This window comes from Ambystoma mexicanum, chromosome 3p (assembly GCF_040938575.1).
Source record: "Ambystoma mexicanum isolate Mex_15411 chromosome 3p, UKY_AmexF1_1, whole genome shotgun sequence".
Classification (NCBI taxonomy): domain Eukaryota; kingdom Metazoa; phylum Chordata; class Amphibia; order Caudata; family Ambystomatidae; genus Ambystoma; species Ambystoma mexicanum.
Genome location: NC_090925.1, coordinates 1251943233 through 1251965701, shown reverse-complemented (window position 1 = coordinate 1251965701; position 22469 = coordinate 1251943233). Strand labels below are relative to the sequence as shown.

General features: G+C 48.9%; 1 protein-coding gene across 2 annotated transcripts in view; it reads left to right on the top strand.

Moving 5' to 3' along the window:
• Nucleotides 1-7222: 7222 nt before the first annotated feature.
• Nucleotides 7223-22469, top strand: part of LOC138581414 (cytochrome P450 2D15-like) — a 703698-nt gene continuing 688451 nt past the window's right edge. The window contains exon 1 of one of the 2 annotated variants that reach the window (XM_069652730.1): nt 7223-7599. In XM_069652730.1, the coding sequence (XP_069508831.1) occupies nt 7387-7599 (213 nt within the window). In that variant the 5' untranslated portion in view covers nt 7223-7386. The remainder of the gene's footprint in view (nt 7600-22469) is intronic. The other variant, XM_069652729.1, reaches the window with a different exon arrangement.

Below are 22469 nucleotides of genomic sequence, written 5' to 3'. Positions count from 1 at the left end.
AGCATCCAATGCTATGAACATGCCATCCAGGAAATACAAATTCAGGGTAAGTGGTCTGTTTAGGGTCACCCCCAAGTGCTTTACTTACAAGTTAATAAACCCAGTTTTTGTTTACATTGATTTTATAATTTTGGATTGGGGTACATTTTAGAATTTGTCCTTTGCCACACTATACTCTCTAGACACTGCCCTGAAAAAGAGGGTGAGCAGTGAGGGAGGGAGAGGAAAATGTGTGATATTTAAGCTAGAACGCCTCGTTCTCAGGACCAGACTGGGTGGTAATGGCCCACAGCCCTAGTTAACGAAGTCTGCTACCACCTGCCAAAAACAGGTCATTATGGCTATTAGCAACCTTTCGCAAATCCATGGGTGGTAAGGGTGAGGTAACAGGAAGAACACATGGGCCATGGCAGCATGTGTGCCACCTGTGGATTCTATTATGTGAAAAATAAAATATTGACCAACACGCAAATGAAAACCAGAGCTCAGAGCAGAGCAAAGCCCCTCCCCCATCCCCAGGTCATAGGCGTCGAGACACCAGCGGGAATCAGGGGACCGGAAATTGACGACATGGAATGCATTGTGTTGGAATTACTAGTAGGTTTGGAGGTACATGGGGAGAGAGCGTACAGAGAGAAGCAGCGACGGTGTGGCAGTGTGCCGGGGCAGGCTGTTAGACAGGCACTTGGGGGTGGCAGAGGTATTGCCCAGCAGCTCTGATCGCAGGCTTGCCTGTGAATAAAGCCTGCATTCATGTGAAGCTGATTGGCTGGCATGGATTTCCCAGGGATTTATAGCACTAAAGTATCCTGGGATGCCCTTCCATTTTGGTGATTTCACATTACTGCCTGGGCCACATCAATGAATATGTATAGTTGTATAGTTGGCACCCTTGATTGCAGCTGCTGCCTGGGCAAATATAAAATGCATGGGAGCCAGGTGTTCACGCTCATATCAGATTTGGTGGAGGGCGGTCTGCTTGCCTTGAGGTAGGCCATTATTTTAATGCCAGAGTGTGCACAGCAATAGCGGTTTTAAGGTGATGTTAACTATTGTTACGGCCGTGCGTAGGCCGGAGGACGCGCGTGGTGCAGCACAAATAACATGGACACGGAGCAGTATCAGGAACGTCCTTCTTTATTCAATGCCAACTTAACTCTGCCCCCTTACCCGCCCCCTTCCCGTCACTTCCCTTTCCCCCGTCATTTCCCTTCCCCAACAACCCGCCTCCCAGTGTCCATGGGGACGTCAACGTGACATCTCCACCAATTTTAAACAGTTACCAGACTCTTCACGATGGGTGGTGGTCTGGTGGACTAGGCTAGTCCATTTCTTCGATCCATCAGCGTGGCTTATTTTCCGAGCCCTCTGCGGACGTGCACGTCACTGGAGAATGTCACCCAGCTTCACTCTCCACATGAACCTCTTGATCAGAGTCGTCGGTCATGCCATGGTCTCCTTGATATGGGTCATCAGACGCATAGTCAAGGGGGATGTGTATCCGCCCTATTAATTGCCTCGATCTTTAGGGAGGGAATTCACTTGAAGTGAGAGGAGTTGCGAGTGACTGACCTGTCCGGCCTTGGGCCGTCACCATAGAGCCTTTCTTTTGAGTGACCAGCAGGGGTTCTTTCCGAAATATGGAGGTGTGTTTATGAGTCTGTGGTTGCTTCAGGGCTACTACATCGCCCACCTCAGTCTGTGGCAATCTCGCTCCTCAGCGAGAATCTGCATATTCCTTCATGCAAGCCTTCGCTGTCTCATCCCGTTCCTGCACTTCCTTGTCCAGCTCAGGAGAGTGGTTAGCCTGGTCTGCTTGTGGGAGACGCATTTGCGTGTTCCATCCAAACATTAGTTCTGCAGGGGTGCTCCCGATGGTGCTATGAGGTGTACCCCGATAGTCTTGCATCAACTGGTTCAAGACCTGTTCGTAGGGCTGCCCTGTTAGCTTGGCTATCTGTAGCGCTCTCTTTAAATTGGCCATGAAGCGCTCTATCAAGCCATTGGCTTGAGGCCAGAGGGGAGTTATCTTCCGATGGTGAAATCCCAGGTAGTCCGCAAATTGTGTGAACTGGTGTCCGCTGAAGGGAGGGCCATTGTCTGCTTTGAGCACCTTAGGAACCCCATATGCAGAGAAGATACGATCCAAAGTGGGGATGACATGGTGAGCGGCCGTCGACGATATCAGCTGGGCCTCCGGGTATCGCGAGTATTCATCTATTACCTCTAGGACATACTTCCCCCCTTCGATGAGCCCGAAGAAATCAGCGGCCATCGCTTCCCATATTCCCTGTGGAAGGTCAGACATGACCAGTGGTTCCGGGTGTCGGTTGGAGATGATGAGGCTGCACATGGGACAAGCTTTCAACGCAGCCTCAACCATGGAGACCATGTTAGGGAACCAAACTTTCTGGCGGAGCATGCGCTTGGTTGATACTATTCCCCTATGGTTTTCGTGAGCGAGCTCAATGATCTTTGCCCTCAGGGCTGTGGGAATCACCAGCTTGCAGTCTTTTAGTAGCAGGTGGTCATTCGACAGCGCTAGTTCGTCTTTCACTGGTATGAGGCGCTCTACTTCCGCGTGTATTAGATCTCCTGCAGCTCTCCCTATCTCCTTCACCCTCTGCCACATGCCCAATTCGAGGCCCTCGCACACGATTTGGCACGCTTGGTCATTTTGTGTTTCCCGAACTATTATCTCAGTGTCGACTCCCTCTGGGGTGGTTTGGTGTATGAGGTATCTGAGGTACCTATCTGCCACTGATGGTTCTGGCGCACACCCGCCCGGGGCCTTCTGGACAGGAAGTCTGCTGGATTTTCTCCTTTCCCTGGACGGTGGACAATTCCTAAGGCATAGTCCTGTAGTATTAGCCCCCAACAGGCTATTCGGGTGGCATTTTTGCCTGTGGGTTTCCGCACAGAAACAGAAGGGCTTGGTGATCTGTGATGTCTCAAAATGGCTTTCCATATAGGAAGAGATGGATGTGCTCACACGCCCATGCTACCTCGAGACCTTCCTTCTCGGCGTGAGATTAAGCCTGTTCAGTGGCGGAAAGGCTCCTGCTGGCATATGCCACGATGTGTTTTTGGAAGGGATCTCTCAGATCCACCTGGGCTAGTATGGCTCCTAACCCCAAGGGACTTGCGTCCACTGTCAGTTCCATCTGGCGGCTTGGGTCGTAGCAGGCCATATTTTCTGCTTTTGCAACTCTTTCGTGGATGACCTCGAAAGCCCTCTGGCAGACATCAGTCCAGTGAAATGTGACATCCTGTCTGGTTAGCAGTCTCATTGGCTCACTGACAGAGGCAAAGTCCTTGTAGTATCGGTTGCAGTAACTGGCCAAACATAGGAAGGAGCGCAGTTCTGATACATTTGCTGGGGGCGAGGTTTTGTTTAGCGCTGCAACCTTATCCGGGTGGGATCTCATGCCTGTCTCTGAAATGATGTGTCCAAAAGACTTCAATGTGCTCTTACGAAATGTGCATTTGTCGCGGTTCAGGGTCAGATTTGTGTCGTTTAGGGCCTTGCACACCTTCATCAGTGTCTCGTCGTGCTTATTTACGTCTGTGCCGAAGATCAGTATATGGTCACTATAGTTGAGGCAGTTCGGAATGTGTTTGATGACATTATGTACCTCAGCCTGAAATATTTCCGCGGCCGAGGACACACCGAAACTTAACCTATTGTAGCAAAATAGGCCCATGTGCGTGACAAATGTGGTAATAGTTCTGCTTTCGGGGCTCAGCACCAGTTGATGGTATCCTTTCTGCAGGTCTAGTTTGGAGAATACCTTGGCTCCATTGAGCAGGTGAATCATGTCCGTGATGCGGGGGGATGGGTGTCTCTCCCGCCTGATGGCTTGATTGGGGCGCCTCATGTCAACGCACAGCCGTATGGCTTCTGACCCTTTCTTGGGCACTGGCACTATCAGAGATACCCAGGTGGTGGGGCCTGTTTCATGCTCGATGATGTCATGTTCGAGTAATTTGTGTAGCTCATTCTCTACCTTCTTCTGGATGTTAACGGGGATCCCTCTGTAGGGCTGGGCTACGGGGCGTACTGAGTCATCCACATGAAGTTTGATCTGCCTGTTCTTTAACTTGGCAATGCCTTTGAATATGCGCGGTATAGATTGTTGATCATCTCAACTGGATCGATATACTTGTGGACCATGATGTTATACAGGATATGAATGAGTCCCATGTCAGCTGCGGCTTGGAAGCTTAGAACACAGCCTTTGTCTGTTTCGTGGCCAGAACATGTATGGGTATTTTCATCTTGAGACCTTTGTATCGACAGAGACCTTCAAATTGTCCTAGACATCTGAGGGGTGCCTTCGCGCCATAGGCATGTATGTCCACTGTTGCAGGGTTTAGCTTTGGCTTCTGAGGCAGTTCTTTGTAGATGTTTTCGCTGACCACGTTCACTGTGGCTCCCGTGTCAATGAGAAACTCAGTGGGCTGTACGTTTAGCTTAATGATCAACGTGGGGCTGTGTGCCATGGCTGTGGGGTTTCCTAGGGTGTACATGCACACTCTATTTTTCTGGTTGTTCCTCGATGAGCTGGGGTCCGAGTCTGTGGGGGATTGTTCTACTAGGTAACGCACGTGGCGCCTTGATCTAAGCTCTGGCCTCGCACGCATGATGTACCTTCTTCTCTCTCTCTTTTGTTGGTCCTCCCCTGAGTCTCACTCTTGTGGGTCAGGGTTTATCTGATTTGGCAGGTGTCGGGTGCTTGTACTCAGGTGAGGGCCTGATGACCCCGTGCTTCTCGCTTTAGGTTGGGTGGGTTGTCTCTGGTTCGGTCTCTCCCTTTGTCCCTTAACAGTCTGCAAACCGATTTGTAATGACCCTCCTCGCCACAGGAGGCGTAACGTTGACCAGTTGCTGGGCACCTGCCGTCATGGGGGTATTCAAACCTGCACTTGTAGCAGAAGAGTTCATCTGCTTTCCTCTCTAACTGGAGCCTGTGAATGTTTTCACCTGGAGTGGTGTTGCCAAAGCTCTCCACCTGCCTATGGCCCTCTCAACCCCAGCAAGGGCCAATATCTCTTCCAGCGTGCTGGACTTTTGTAAAAGTTTTCTCCTGAATGCCTGCGACTCGCACCCTGATATGATCTGGGACTGCAGGGCCTCGGTATTGGAGTAGTTGGCAAAGTCACAATGTTTCATTTTGGTGTGTAGGCGCATTACGTAGGCGTCCATCATCTCACCCTTGATTTGTTTGGTGCTGTGCAAAAGGTGTCTCTCATAATTCACGTTGGTATGTGGGGCGAAATACGCTGCCAGCGCATCCTTCAGATCTTGTATAGCGTCTATGGAGTTGGGGGGCATCTCATCGATGTCCCGTGTGGGGGAGCCCACTGCAAGCTTCAGCAAGCATATCTGTCGTGCATCTGCGATCGAACCTGTGGCCCCCGTGTATAGGTCGATATCCCTTATCCACTTGCTCCATCTGCGACCAATGTTGCTGTTGTCAGTGACGTCTAACGCGCCAGGCATTTGTGCGGCCAGCATGTATGGTAGTCAGTATGGCACTTGATCTGACGCCTGTGCAACTGGTGCTGGGGGTCCATTGTCTTGGGCCTGTGCCCCAACATCTTTCTTGCCTTGAGGGTGGAATTTCTTTGTGGGTCACTTCTTGGGTTAATGCTCCCTGCAGACTCTCAGCCTGTTTAGATGGCCGCCTTCTCAAGGCACGAGCACCATCTGCTGTGATAGTCCATGGGGTGAGGCCTCCTGCCTTCTCCTGGGGCCTTGACTGAGTCTGCACTCCCTTGTAAGCACGATGGCCGCCTTTATAAGGCACGAGCACCATCTGCTGTGTGTCTATTTGAGTGGGCGGGCCTCGTTATCACTCACTACGTTCTGGAGCTCACCGCTCCTCGGGACATCACGTGCCGCTGCCCTGAATCACTGCTGCGGCCTTGGTGAAGTTTCAGCCCCCTGCTGCCTTCTTATCATGGCATGCGACTCCTGCCGTGTTGCGATCACCACTGTGGCCCGGGCTGGGACTGTGCTACCCGCAGAGACTAGGGCCGGCTTCCCGTCCTCCTGATCACACTGTTGCGGTACAGTGTGCTCCCGCTCCTTGCTGGTGCATGTCACCTCCAGGCGACCGCCTTCGCTTCGTTCCAAGGCGCAGCCGCGTACTGCAGGCCGCCCGCCTCGTTTCCAGTGTTACGGCCGTGGGTAGGCCGGAGGACGTGCATGGCGCATCACAAATAACACGAACACGGAGTAGTATCAGGAACGTCCTTCTTTATTCAATGCCAACTTAACTCTGCCCCCTCCCTGTCACTTCCATTTCCATTCCCCAACAACCCGCCTCCCAGAGTCAATGGCGACATCAACGTGACAAATATATTGACAGTACTGCAATGTCATAAAATCAGCAGTATCGGACTGGGGCATACAATTGTCTCAGGCACAAATGAAAAAGTGGCCCACATTTGCAAATGACAAGTCATTCCTTTTGTGACAGACTGTTTTGTGACAGACAGTCGTACCCAAGGGGTAGTTTTTTGATGAAATGTATTGCAAATTGTGCATTTTAAAGAATATTTAATCATTAACAATGGTCAAAAAGACTAGCCGCATTGTGAAGTAACTCATCAAACTGGCCCTCACTAGCCAAAAAAGCATCCCACGTTGACACAAAAAACTGGCCCACACTTGCATTTTGCGTTCGGCCATTGCCCTATAGGTTTGTCACCTGAACATTAGATGGCCCTAGGACCTGTGGTCTGGTAATGAAGAAACATTTGGTTGCTTTTCCCCACATAAATGTGAGCATTTAGTAGATTCGAATGTTCCACACTCTACACATTTGCATCGCTTTTTCAAATTAGTTGCAAAGGAAATCAAATAAATACACACCTTGGACATTTGCTGTACAACACACCTTGGACATTTGCTGTACAACTAGGTTGTTAAATACCCGCCAAACCATCAGCACAGAATTGCACAAGGCCAAGACAAGACTAAGGCGAGAGAGAGTGGTAAAAAGACAGAGAGAGCCGGGCAGAAACAGGAAGAGCTTAAGCAAATGGAAATGATAAATAGTGAAAGGGGGAGGGGAGAGAGTATACCGGTAAAAGAGCGATTAGGGGAGGACGGTAATCCGGGACGAGAATGACACACGACATCCCCAACTCCCGGAAAAGAAAGACTAACAGGGAGAAAGGCAAGGAAGAGAAAGCAACGGAAAGAGCCAGCGTGACGAAGCGGAATGGAAGGGAGAGGGCGGAGTGCAAAGCACGGAAAGGGCAGTGGGAGTGGCCGGTACCCACTGCGTGCGCGTGAGAGGAGTTCATAGTGCACAGCAAGAAGAAGAAGTAGCTCATAGTACAGCGGCCGAGGAAAATGAGATAAGAAAGACGGGCATGGCGCTGCTGTCTGTTCCCGGAGCCCTACTGGCCTCCTGCTGTAGCAGCCTCCCGCTTCTCGGCCTCTTTCTCGCCACCTTCCTCCTCTGCCTGGACTTCCTGAAGCGCAGGAAGAGCTGGAACACCGCCCTCCCAGGTCCCCCGTCCAGGCCCCTCGTCGGTAACCTGCTGCAGTTGGATTTTAATAACCTCCACCAGTCCTTCACTCGGGTAGGCGGCTGGGGTCTGTGCATGCTCCACCAGCTCTGTTCCCAGGGGGGCTCGAGGGCATCGGGACTAGTTTAGGAACGCGGATTCAAACAGATTGGGGTGCAGCAGTTCATAGTGTAACATGGGATAATTTGACTTGACGCACTGATTTTGGGATACAGTCCTGTTTTTTTTATAATATACGCCCAGCTTGTCCCAACAAGTGTCTGTACAACAGTCACAATGTTCGAGTTTAAAACAAGTATTTTACGCTCGATTCTTATCAGAGCAATTATCAGATAAAGGATGTGCGGGACTGGTTAGGTTGCATCCAAGGCTGGTAGACGGTGGACTCTGCTGTGAGGCTGTATTGACACAAACATCTCTTATTGCTGCCAGGAGCTCAGGTGCCACAGCCAGAGAGAGGAGGTGATTAAAGTGTGGAGAAGTTCTCCTGGTTTTGTAGAATTCATCTGCAAACAATATATCTCATCATTATTATTGTTCAGTCTTAACTCAATAACACACCAAACTTATCTTTATTATCACATTTCCACATCATTTTTAATTGTAAATCCAATTCTCCTTATGGCACAATTGACTCACTTTCTCATCCTTATTATATTATGATTATCACACGGTCACTTTTTAATAAAACAATATCACTCTATTTATTCTCTGCAGTTCCGTGATTCCTCAATTTCTCTTATACATTTTTCACAGATTCACTGAACAGCAGTTTCTTGTTATTCTGTTCAACGCCATTTTTTCGCGTGTCATATTCTCACCCTTCATCAGAATAGGTTCTGATCTGCTTTCCTTTCATGATTAGTAAATCAAATCTTATTTTTTTATTTTTTAAATGTACCACTTCTTTTCATAAGCCACTTCATGTAACTAACTTAACAACTGACCTTATCTCCTGATATCACTGGTCTGGCAGTGAATCCTTTTCAGTCTGTAATAATATAAATAAAACATTGTATCATTATCCTTTCTGTTTGTGTAAATTAACTATCTCACTTATTTGACTTCTGTTGCAGCTATTCACTCTTTCTTCAACTCCAAATGCTGTTTCCAGCCGCTCTTCCTCACCGTACAACTGTATGCGAAAAAACATATCATCATGTATCCATTTCTCCAATTACGGACTAACTCCCCCATCTCTCCACTTCTTAACTCACCTCCAACACCTGCACTGAGGCCACTCGAGTTCTACCTTCATCAAGAAAAGCAGCAAGTCTCTTTCTCACACTCCTCATAGTGATCTCCTTGCTGTATCCGTTTGTAAAGACGTACCCAGTATGTGTGATGTCATTAGCGTGATTTGTGTGACAGGTAACACATTAAGTAATTTACGTAAATCCTGTGTTCCACTACAGGATGTTGTTAGAATATATCTCTGTTATTCCCAGAATGTAAATATACATTGTCAAACTTCTTTTCTTTCACCCAAATATATTCATCTAATCACTTCACTCTCTCAATAGTGTACAGTATCAGTAATTCTCAAATGTATCTTTTGATTTGTTTCCACATTATTACATACCTCGCCAGATATTCCATCAATAGTGTCAATTTTATCATTTCACATCACAATAATTTCTCCCCCGTTCGCTTTAATACTAATGGTAACATATTCCATTGACAATGTTTCTTGAGACATCCTCCTACTTCTGTCCTGTAATCCTTACTGTCTCAAATGTAACAAGATAAACTCGCTCCATATTTAATCCCTTCCGATCAAACGTTTCCAATTTCTTAATCTAAAATACCTCCCTCTTCTCTAGTAGCTGTTGTAAATGCCCCCCCTCTCCTGGGTAACTTCACATGTTCTAATACAATACATTGCGATTGTACAACAGTGTGTCTGTTCTGCAAACAATATACTGCCACTGGTGATTTCTCATTATTTTAACAAACTTTAGACTTGTGCTCTGTCCATCGGATTTTCGCTTTCCTTTTATGTCAGACCCACTTAATAAATGCCATAAGGGCTTCTAATCCCGTATATCACATTTTGTGTATCGCAGTTCGCTGAATGTTTCAGAAAAATGTGTTTGCCTGCATAGCGGTGCCTAATTTGATTACCTTTGATAATGTTATGGCAAGGTTGACAGTTACCAAATGGTGTTGTCTGTGGTAATGTGTGTGCCTCCAGATGGTGTGATGTCAGAGGATCATGGGTCCAGTGGAACATGGGTGCCTCTAAGTTCTAAAAGTACCATTGGGGCAGTTGAGAGAGAGGAACTGGCTGTCTGGGTGTGGGAAATCCAGTGTTCCTAGTCATCTATGTGTAGTCTCTGTCTACCTACCTTGCTTGCTACTGTTGTGTGGACCCTTCTACTGTGCAGTAGGGGGTTGCAGGTCTTCTTTACAGGGAGACCTGCAACCCCATCTGCCCGGATGAAGCACTGATTTCAGAGGCCTTTCAGAAACATCCAAGATGGCCACCACTGTGGCTTGGTGCACACCAGGCTGCCCTGGGCCTGCAGCACCATGATTGGCTGGTGAACCAGCTTGAAGCAGCCAAAGCCTGCGGACCGCCGGTCTCGAGCTGCATTGAACGCAATGTTACGCATGCTAAGCAACCGGTGCTGAACTCTGGAACGATGCATGAAGACTGATATCCCCTAGAATGTTATGCTGAAGCTAAATGTTTATTCATGAATGCTAAGGATAATATATTGCCATATGGCCGCTTGTATTACCACACAATGATTCCCCTGACTCACCCAGCACATCCCTCAAATTTGCCTTAGACACAGAGGAAAAATCAGCGATTCATTTGTATTGCAATTACCTGTTCACCACATGCTTCACACACAAAAGAGATATGATTGATAAACGTATATTACTTATAGACTGTAAACCCAGCTCAATTTGTACCCTTAGTCCCATTGTGCAGATGCCTACACTTATGAGTGCATCTACTGCCATTCTGTTATCCCTCTGCCCCCCCAGTAGCTTCCTCAAATCTGCATTTGTTTGCGAGAGGTTCCCCTTATCAACTGTGTCTGTTGCTACAATGAAAGACAAGTCTGCAGACACACACAATGATGCTTTTGCTAAACACAGACTTGTTTCCTGGAGCAACAGCAGCTCTTTCTCAAGCGGTAGCACTATAGCGAGCACAAACCTGCATTGTGTCTTCAGTGATGGCCCTCCCATGCCACACTCGCATACACAAGCTACTCAACCTGCAAGAGCAGCGATCTGAATAGAGGAATGTTTTGCGCCATTGCCGTACAACAAACTACCATCCCCACAAACCTGTGCGAATGCGCATGCGCAGACAACAACTCAGCCTATTAGTCAGTTTCACGCTTGCACATTCACCGCCCCCGTAAACCGATGTAGATACAATCTATCCCTCAAGCTTATTCCGAACTGCTTCCCTCACAACATGCTGGTAATTGACACACACGCTCCCAATCCACGGTGCCTGCCAAGTCCCCGGGAGAAATTGCCTGTCTTGTATGTGGCAAACACTCAGGTGTAATAAAAAGCACCAGAGTGATTCTTGTATCCCTTGAAGAAAATTCTAATCCTAATTGTGTGAAGCAGAAGGCATTGTTAAAACCTTTGGAGTTGACCCTTCCCACAGAAGTACTTAGCGGTAGTAGTTGGATCTGGCAAAGGAGTATACTAGGCCCTAGAACTTTGTGGCAATAGATACTGTTCATGCAGGAGAGTATACCCGCACAGAACACTCTTAGCTAGAAGGAGAGTATACCAGACCAAGATCATTTGTAACCAGTGGTTCTGTTCTGCCAGGAATACAATGGAGCAGTTTGTTGTAGAATTGGTTAAACCTGGCATGAGAGTTAACTAGGTGGAAACTCATTAAGTACTGTGGTGGGGTAAAGCTTACGATGAAGTGGTGCCAAACTATCCTGACAAAGACATTTGTTTTGAAGTTAATGAAGTTTTGAAACATTCATTGTTAAGACAAGAAGCTCTCTGGCTCAAGACCTTGACTACAAGTGGAAAGAGGAAAGCGTTGTTAAACAATTGTAAACCATCCTTGGAATCAAAATTGGAACTTTATGATGTCAAGTTGGATTAGAAAAAGAACTGAAGTGTAACTTTTTGGTGTGATACAGGATTTCCTTATCCTTTTTAAACATTTAAAGAAAGACCTGCTTGAATCTGGTGAAGGGGAGTATAACAAGATTAACAGAAGAAGCAGCTATTGTGGTGTGACTTGTACTATTATATTTGTTGTTAAACTGCCATATTTGTCCTTATTGGGTTATTGTGTATATTAGTGTGAAGGACAGAAACCTTTTTGTTAGTGTGTTTTCCTTTAGTTTATTTTAGGCAGGGAAATCATTGTAAGGGTAGGCGTTTATCCAATCTTTTTCAGTTAATAAAAACCTTCCCAAAGTTGTCTGCCTCACATTTCTGACCCCTCACAGCTGCCACTGTGTCGGAGTGAAGAAGGCCCCATCCAATGCTGAACTGCGACTCTAGCAGTATTCACTCACACCACTGATTTGCTCATACAACCAGTCGAATCACATGCAATGTTGAATTGCAGTGGGTTGGAACATAGATCTTTAGTTGGTTGTGTGGGAGTTTATTCTACACATGCAAAGCACTCCAAGCATTTAACAGAAGGGGAGCAATCGCTCTATTGCTGACAAAAATGTATCACCACAAGGAGGAGAACCTGTGCAAGGCATGCACATGCATTGTATTCCCAAGCCTTAGTGTAGTAGTGACATTGGAGTCATTGGGCCTCATTACGAGGTAGGCAGTATGAAATGACAATTACAGGCATGCCGGTACGAATTTGTCCATGTAGCACTGTAAAGATTGGAGGGGGGGGTCTGTACTTCCGCTCTCTATATGGTAGAGGAGAGGCTCAGAGGACCCCAGCCAAGATTCTCTATTATTGGTAACGTAGTCGAGTAATCAAGGCCTAGCTTCTCAGGAGGTGATGCAGGCTGGTTCTTAAGTACAGTGTAGTCCCCAATCCCCCACAAAGGAATGTCCACACACTGTATTACTGAAAACAGTCTTTATATAATTAATATTCAAAGTTATGTACACTATCACAATAACTCACTTTGTACTCAGAAATCAACAATGGCAAATATATACAATTCTAAAGTTGTACCACCAATATTATCAGATCTCATTAAAGTGCATCAACTATACTGTTAGAATGTCACACAGATCAATAACTAGGAACCCAGCAATAGAAATAGGAAGGAAAGCAAGATGGTTGAAACAATAGGCAGATTACTGGCCCCTACCAATAGACACAGTTCTGTGTGGAGATCCCCCCCCCCACCTGGGCAACCTGTCAAATAAAGATAGAGCACAAGCCCAGTCCATATATTGATCAATAGTCTTATTTTCTCCTATAATGTTTTTACCCCCCCCCCACAATGTACCTGGTGGAGCAGAGTTCTTCGAAGAAGCGTCGAGCGATCCTTCTTGAGTGGCTCCCTTTAAAGCAGGAGCCACGGATCGTCGAGAGGCGTCGAAGAAGGTGAACTTGCCGTCGACGAGTAGTTCGAGGGTGCCAAGATCAGGGCGTCCATCCAGGCGGTGCTTGTCAGCGATGTTCTGCGAGGATGAGGTGTGCGGGGCACCTCGGCGTTTGATAGTTCTGGACCGCATAGAGTTTCGGAAGAACTGTGGCCCAGAAAGGGCGTTGAGTCGTCAAAGTCTTTGTGGCCTTCAGGTGGCAGGAAACCCACCCCGGTGGATTCTCCTCGGCACGTCGGCGGCCTTGACTCTCTCCGGCAGGATGAAGCGGTCGTCGGTGCGGACAAGGGATTCCTTTGATTCAAATGTTCTTAGGAAAAGAAGCTGGCGGCTCCGGTCGTCGGCGGCATGCCGTCAAGCGGTCCCCTCTTCTGGGGCTACACGGCTTTGACGGTCCTCCAGCGCTTACACAAACCTGCAAACCTTGGTCGACGGCAATGGACTTCGGCGGCAGCGAAGTCCGGGTGCTTCACTTCGATCTCCTCGGCGGTCCCCGTCTCCGGTCGGCAGCCTTTCGAGGGTCTGACTTCCAGGGAGCTTCGGCGAAGGTCAGTGGTGCTCGATGGTCCCTCGGAGCACGGGAAGAGGGCGCCTTACCAGGTCCTCTCTCGGATCAGTCTTCGAATTCGGCAGCTTTCAGATCAGGTCGAAGCAAATGCAACAGCAAGTCTTCTTCTTCTTCTTCCAGCTGGGCGTCGAGGGTCAGCAGTTCCAGTTACTCTTCAAGTGTAGACACAGCTTCTGAACAATTTTCAGTGGTGAGAGGTCCCCAGATATACTATTCTGTCTCTCATCCACACTGCTGGGTCACACTCGGCTGGCAATCATACAGAAGGGCATTCAGTCAGCCAATCAGGCACACAGAGCATTCAGGCCATCCTCCTCCCTCTCAGACACTCACAAAAAGGAATGTGGATTGAGCGAAGTACCCAGCCATTCAACACTACACACTGCATTCAACCAGACAGCCACATCATGAAGTGCATATTGGTCACACACTCCATTCACCCAGGTCCCACCCACAGGGTTGACCCACAACATACAGTCACTGGGAAGGCTCCAGCCAGTCTGGACTGGACTTCACAACAACACCATATATGGAACTTCCACCCAACAGCCAGTCAGGGGGAAGGGACAGAGTCAGGGCTTCCCAGGACTTTGGGAAAACAAGGTAACAGGCAATAGAAAGCAAGAGGCCACAGGGGCCATCTTGTTTTCTATCAGGCATCAACTGATTCCAATGGCAGGGCCTGGGTATCCCAAAATGGAGGCTACCCAGAGCACCTGTCAAATTCAGCATGGAGCTGCCACCACCCCATACCCTGCTCTTTGGTCCACCAACAGGGGCCCAAAAACATACACTAGGGACACAGGGTTGTACCCCCACCCATAGGTGCCATAAGGGTATCCCATGGGTCTGTGTACCAAACCAAAAACAGGAAGAGCTGCACTGCCAGGAGCCCCCCATGGACTCCTGGGCAGAAAACAATACAGAACACAAATGAAAAAGCACTACAGAACAAGGACAGGGAGGCCCTGTCCCTACAATGCATTTCCAGCATCACAAGCACCGGCACCGTAATCAGCGCCTGACTACGAGTGAGCGTGCACGCGCATACTGGCATGCCGGTAACAGACGTAACACCATGCTGGTAATGTCCCTAAATCCCCCCTATAGTGGCCTCAGGAAATGCGCTGAAACCTCCACCACCATCGTTGTACCCCTAAATAACAGGACCGTTACTAACGACACCGCTACTACCGGGTCCGCTATTACCGCCACCGGAAGCAACATCATTGCGCCGGAACGGGAAATGCACTTGCGGCCATCATGAAAAACACAATCCATTGCAATCCTCGGCTGACAGGACCTGTGCACTGAATATCCCTAACCCTGCTGGAAGGCCATGTCGAAGGCTACAAGGAAAGGAACAGCTTACCTGCATAAACCACGCTTCTCTGACGATGACCTTAACATGCTCGCAGACACGCTTGTGGAGCAGGCGGACGTGGTATTCTGTGCAGACCTGAGATGTGCAGCGCAATTGCGTAAAAAACAAATATGGGAGGAGGTCGCAACGAAGGTCAGTTCAGTAGGAACCACACCACACACCGTCAAGGATTGCAGGAAGAGATGGGATGACCTGCGCCTGCGAATCAGGAACATACTTTCTGCTAACAGCAGCCAGGGGCAGGTGACAGGCGGCGGCGGTCCAAACTCCCCCATCAAGTTGGCCAGGTGGGAGGAGACATGTAGCTCTGTCATGGACATGGAGGCGATTGAAGGAGTCGGATAAGCGGAGTATGGAGTTCCAACATCAGATGGTGACGGTGAGTGACCCTATGCGCACCACAGGAGACACCACGGAGACCCCACACACCCCTGACATCCCAAGTACAAAGTTGTACACCAAATGTAAAGTCTATGAGAGCAAATGCATGGCCCAATATCCACACACACACACATTCCTAACCCAAACGCCACATCCCTGCAACTTGAATACACAAGCTACAAATACATGCGCACACACACACATCCCTGCCGAGATGCTGGCCTCACCACTGTCACATCAAAATGCATGCTGCATGCCTCTCCAATACCGAAGCCACCCCTGATACCCAAACCAACAGCACATGGCACACAGCACGCAAGCCACAACACACCTGTAGGCCTGACAACAGACACCATGGACATCATGGCTGCACCTGAGGGATGCCAAAACAACCCCCCCAAACCAGCAAGCATCATGTCCGCCACTCCAAACAGCACACAACGAAGCACATGCCCAAAACTGCACTAACACAGATGCATGCAGGATGCAAGTACTCCCATTAATGGTGCCATGCCTCTATCCCCCACAGGCACAAATTCAGACTGCAACGGCGATGATTCTGTAGCACTATCAAAAACACCTGTAAGGAAGACCAGGTGTGAGGACGATGCCACAAGGCCATCAACATCCAGGGGTGCAGCAGCTACCAAAGTGAGAGACAGAGCACACACCAGTGCCCAAAAGGGTACACATCCCCTACCACAGGCTGAGCAGCCACCTGCCCCTGTCACCCTGGAGCACCATGATGGAGGAAACCTTGCCTGCAAGGCACACCTGCTGAGAGATGCTGCGGCTAGGAAGGCAGGCCACATACTACAATCGGCCCCCCAGGAGACACCCCTTCCTGAGGATGACCCTACATCAGTGGCAAGCGACATGGACGGCACACACTAAGCAGCCACCAGTTCTGTGGGCGAGGTTGCAGCATCGGCCCAACACAGTGCTGACGAGGACGAGGGGCCTCAGGGGGATCCTAATGCAGGAGTCAGCATGTTGGGGAATGGCGGACACACACCTAGCCAGCAGGACACACCACAGGGCACCCCTGAGCATGTGCCCGAAGCACACTTGGACGAGGGGGAAGTCGACTTCACATTCACACAGCCCTGTGTTCAGCAGGTCACCAACAGCCATGCAGCCATCCCAAGGCACTTCTATCGGGGACCTAGAGGGACGGTTGTCTCACATGGAGGGGAGACAGGAATCGATGCTGTCAACCGCGTTGCAAAGCGGGTTCATGAGGGCTTCACATCTGTTGCACAGACCCTTGACCGCATGGCCAGCTACATGGAACTACGCCGCCCTGCCGCACCTGAACAACAACAAACTACATCAATGAGCACCACGCCTACAAAATCGACACAAACTAGCCCTGTTTGCAGGTCGCTGCGCAGCATGCGCCTTCCATGAATGCAAACACCTCCATCGAAAAGGGGGCGTCCATAGCAGGGGACCCTTGGATGTGTTGGTTTGCAGTCCATTCAAAGTCACATTGAGCTGAGGGTGTGTGGGGCTGTTGGGGTGCGGGGGTCATGGGTGTGCGGGGCTGTTAGGGGGTGGGTAGACTTTGATATACTGCGGATGGGGGGACATACATGTAAAAAGTTTCACCAGATTAATACTCCTGTTGTGTCAAAAAAACACATGACTGGACATTGCTTCTTGAGTGTGTGTCAATTTGTTGTACAGTGTCCGGTGCCCAGAGTCCCCCAATCCCAGTGCCCACAATCCCACATTTTAAGCACCCTTTTCATCCCAGTGCATCAGAAATATTGGCTAATCAATGATTGGCGGACAGCACGTCCCTCATGTGCATCATGGCCTGGCCGATGTGCAGCATCATCTTCATCATCAACCTTATCCTCGCCCAGTGGTGGCTGGTCCATGTCAGGTGGCAGCAGTATTTTGCGCCGGATGCACATGTTGCGCAGCATAGCACATACCATTATGATCTTGCCCACCTTCTCAGGTCCGTAGATGAGTGCGCCACCCGACCTGCTTAGGCAGTAAAACCGTGCCTTCAACAGGCCAAAGGTCTGCTCTATCACCACACGAATGCATGTATGAGCACGATTGTAGTCCTCCTTGTGCCTGTTCTGTGGATTCCGGACAGGGGTGAGGAGCCACGGCTTCAGGGGATATCCAGCATCACCTGCATGCGAGCACAATGATGTATGTGTGTGAGCATTCATTCCATTCCATTTGTGCACATCATGTGCATTGTTGATGTGCAGTGGGTTTTCAACAGCAGCTATTGACAATGCATATCAGGTATGTGTACTACTTGGCAATACATGATGGGGGGGGCCTGGCTGACGTACACGAATGTGCATTGACATCAGATTCACCACTCGCCTAGATGGGGTGCGAAGGTCCATGATGTGCTCACATGTGAGGGATCTGTGGGAGAGGATGTTACCATATGCATGTTGGGATTTAACCAATGCATTAGGCTGACGCCCATCATGTTACAGGTGTTTTTGGCAATCGTGCTTTCTGATGATTGGTGACGCCATGCATATGTCCCTCAGCATCTTCACACATTTGACAAGGGCATGATGTGGTTGTTGGTATGGTCCGCCAATGTAGGGATACGTTCCTTGGATGTGGCTTGGTGTCAACTGGCATGCTGGCACTGGAGTGCTGTGGATTGTTACTGCTCAAATGGCATGCATGTTGGTGATGTTGACTACTTGATGGATTCCATTTCTATACCTTGTGGCATGGTATTTTTGAGTTTGCCTTCATGTGCACATGTTGGCATGGTATTATGTCGGTGAGGGGCAGTGATGGGGGTTTCCATGTGTGGCATTTCGTCTTGACCAGTAATGGATGCATAACCTGTAAGGTACTTTGATACGCTCATGTGTATTTGGCTTTGTGGCGGCAGGGTGGTGCATTGTGGTACCTGTGGCTGCGTTCTGATGATGTCCAGTGGACATGTGCAGGGGTGGGCACAGGTTTGTATCTGTCATTTGCCATTTGCATGGTAAGCAGACAGGCTGCAGATGCATGTCACCCCCCCAAAATGCCCCCATTTGCCAGGAAAGCAGACAGCCTGCAAATGCATGTCACCCACCCCCCTCCCACAATGCCCCCATATGCCAGGAAAGCATACAGGCTGCATTTGCATGCCACCCCCCCCCCCAGACCCCCATAAACACACCCATGGCCCTGTGATCGGACTTACCCAGCAGCCAGACACATTGTGCAGCAAGTCGTTCCATGTAGGGCGGAAGCGAGGAGTTCCGCAGCACCATTGCATCATGTATGGATCCTGGGAATCTGGCACAGCAATGTGTTATCATCTTGCTTGCATCACACACCATCTGCACATTGATGGAGTGGTATAGCTTCCGATTGCGGTACACTTCCTCCACGGCATGTGGGACAACCAACTCCACGTGGGTGAAGGCCAGGTCACCAATGACATTAGGCATGCCTGCCAGTGCATGAAATGCAATTTTGGTGTCATTCACCTCCTGTGCTGTCCGTGTTAGGGATATGTGGGCACTTGCGTGCTTTAGGAGTGCATCCAGCACTTGGTTTAGCACACCGGAAAAACATGGTTGCCAGATGCCATGCAGCTGCCCCACTGTGTGCTTGTAGGTGCCTGTGGCCAGGAAGTGGAGCACATACACCACCTTCAGCAGAGGGGGGATGGCCGTGCAGATGTTGATCAGGTTGACCAAGTCATCATGTATTAGATCCACAATGGTGGTGATGGTGTCCCTGTCCAGGCGGTACAGGGTGTGGATCTGTGCTGGGGTTAAGTTGAATGGACTGGCCCTTATGCAAGGGATTGGTGGCTGCCTGCGGGGAACCACTGCCTGCACTGGTGGGATTTGCTGGGCCAGTCTCACCCTCCTTCTCCTCCTGCGTCTCCTCTGTAATCCCTGGTGTACTGCCTGCTCAATGAGTAGTAGTGCAGGCATGTCCTCCAGCTCCAGTATCGTAACTGCAATTGGAATCATGTTTGTCTTTCAAGGGGTGTGGTGTGTGGGTGTGCTCCTTGTGTGCAGGGCCAGGCTCCATTGCCTCTACCTGTGCTGATTGCACCTGTGGCAGTTGGGTACACAGCAGTTTGATATTAACGGGTGATCTGCGATGCCGGTGTTACCGGCATCATGGGGACCTTTCTTGCCGGCATCTGCATGCCGGTATGCGCATGTCCGTGCGACTCGTAATGTCCTCTTCCTTGCGGCTTGCCTGTGTTACTGGCATGACGCCCGCGCGCATGCTGGTACGGTGGTGCACGGTTACAGCGGGTTCCTGTCGATGCCGGTAGGCCCGGCATTGCAGGTTGTGATGGGCCGGTCTGGTAAAAGATGCCGGTATTGCCTTACCGGTATCGTTATTACCAGAGTGCCAACCTTGTAATGAGGCCCATTGTCTGATCCCACAAATCCCAATGCTAGTAGCCAGTGTGTTAGCTACTCTGCCACAACCTGCCCCGCTTTATCCCAGATTCCTGCATCTGTGTGACTCCTACCATCTAAACCTTGCATACACAAGTGGCTTTTTGATGGACAGCATGATTAATTTTCCCAGCTCTCCACTAAAGGGGAAGGTCACCCAATTGCAGCCTTATAATCGGTCCATAAACACTTGCCATCAGCTTAATGCAAGCCTTTATTTTCAACAAAGCAGTATGACAGAAGATCTACTGTCAGCATTATCACTCAATTTAGCATTGAGCATCTGATCTGTACTCACGGACAGTTATGATGACTTGCTATGGCTGGTTTATAGACATTGTTCTACTACAACTACTTTGCTTTTGAGTGCGGCTGATGGACTTGGTAGACACACCACTTTGCTGCACGACTGACACACCTCAAAATTCTGGGTTCAACTTGCAGAGCAGTGTGTTCATTGGTTCCTGGCGGTATGATGTGTAATGTTGGCCCCACTCTTGTGCATGACGTCATTTCATGTGCCCCAGCAATGATGATATGGTCAGATTTGTCCCTGCCTTCTGTAAGGGTGCAGAAATAAGGCTCGGACACAACCGTGGCATGTTTCTGGGTATAACCCTTTATTAAATATGAAAAGGTTGGAAAAATGCCTCCCTATCCCTAAAACTAAGAGGGCCTTCCCTACCTCAGAGAATACTAGTGAAATTGTCAGGAAGTTTGATAGTTATGGTTCAGATGCATTCCCATAGGAAGAGCACTTTTTTGGGTTGCTTATAACTTACACCATTTCACGAATCTGCACATAACTTTCAAATATTTTATGTTAATCCATCCAGTGTTTTAGTTTTTTTAAAAGGGCCTAAATGTTGGTACAAAAAATAGTGATGCCACTTTTGTTCCTGAGGTATGACCTGTGCCCATGGCCTCCAGGGACTGACTGTGGGGTTAAATTGGACACTGGGCCTGGCCTGCGGCAACGCCCAATGTCCACTCAGAGATGCTTAGCAGGGCGTGCACCATGGATGAAAAGTATGCACAGGGATTGTGGCCTTTGACCTTGGCTGCAAGCCATGAACAGTGGACCACAGTCCCAATTATGGGGGTATAGCAGACACTGGGCCAGGTTACAGGCCATGGCCAATGTTTACTTTTTGATTTGTGGGGCAGGCAAGGTAGCTGAATCTCATGGCCCAGGGAGTGTGGCCAGTTGCCAAGGCCACAAGTCATGGACAGTGGCCCATGGTCCTACAATTGGGGAATAGGTGCCTCTGGGCTAGGTTGCAGGCACTGCCCAATCTCTACTACTAGGTTGCTTTGCCGGGCCGCCAACATCAATGAAGTCTGTGTTCCAGGGTTTGTGGCCATGTCCATGAAGGAACTCCTGCAGAAAACTGGAGGTAAGTCAGGCACCTTACTGGCAAAAACTCGCTTGTATTACCGGTGCCGTTAATACTGGCAAAATCCCCCACGGAGTCCATTGGAACTCCATGGAATGTGGATTTACAACCGTCACCGGCACTCATAATCTGGTGGTAATACTGCCGGAACGAGTGCCGGTATCAGTATTTCAGTTTCTCAGTATCGTGGTGTATTCACTGCAATACCAGCAAACTTGTAATGAGGCCCTATAGTTGGTTCATATATTTGAAAGTTGAATGTTTTATAACTTGCATTCAGTGCTGGAATAAAATGAAATATCTACAATTATAAAAAGCACTGACATTGACTGACAAAACGTTGCGATCTTGTTAAGTTGCCCTGTAGGTTGGTTGGCAGGGCTTGCGATATGGCTTAAGGCCATGACCCAGAGAATTGGGCACTTGCCATGGCTGCAAACCATGGCCTTAAACCATGAACAAGGGCTCCTGATGCCATTTATAAGAGTATAGTGGACACTTGACCAGGCTGCACGCTAGGTACAGTGGATATTGAGGATGGCTTGTGGGACACGGGTCATGGCTCAGCCTCATGGCGAAGCCAATTCAACGATAACTCACAGGTGTTTACTAAACTGTATGCATGTTGAAAAAATGCCTAATCTAAACCTAAATCTAAGATGGGAGTAAGCGTAGACCATCAGATGTAAATAATAATAAGGCAGTCCTTGTGTCGTTGTGTCAAATAAAAAGGGCCTATACTAAGAAACCTGCTGCCAAACCTTACAACTAATACAAATAGGGTGTAGGATAGTTTTCAAGGAAAGAAAGAAGTGTTCTCAAATAATGTCTGGATGTGGTAGCTTGGTTCTCCCTTGCCCAAGTTTTGAGCATGGGGTAACATGGGATCGTGGAACACAGCACACACTCGAGCTTCCCCAGCATGAGTCGACAGTTCTGTTGCAGTTTACCAGGAGCCTTGATGGCCAAGTCTTGTTTCTTTTGAAAGTCTCTTGCCTTCGAGGGCCTGACATATTCAACCAACAAAATAACATAATTTTCTTCAACAAATGAAAGTTTGTTTCCTGATTTCAATTAGGGTAAGGATTCTGCACCACTGGGTCTCCCTCCTCCGGGTGCTGACCCCTCTTTACTCTCCACTTCCCTCCACCGGTTTCACTATGGCTTTTAACAAATCTTAATGTCTTTTTAAAACAGTTCCAGTGGACATCCCTCTGCCAGGTTCACTCTTGTCTACTCCC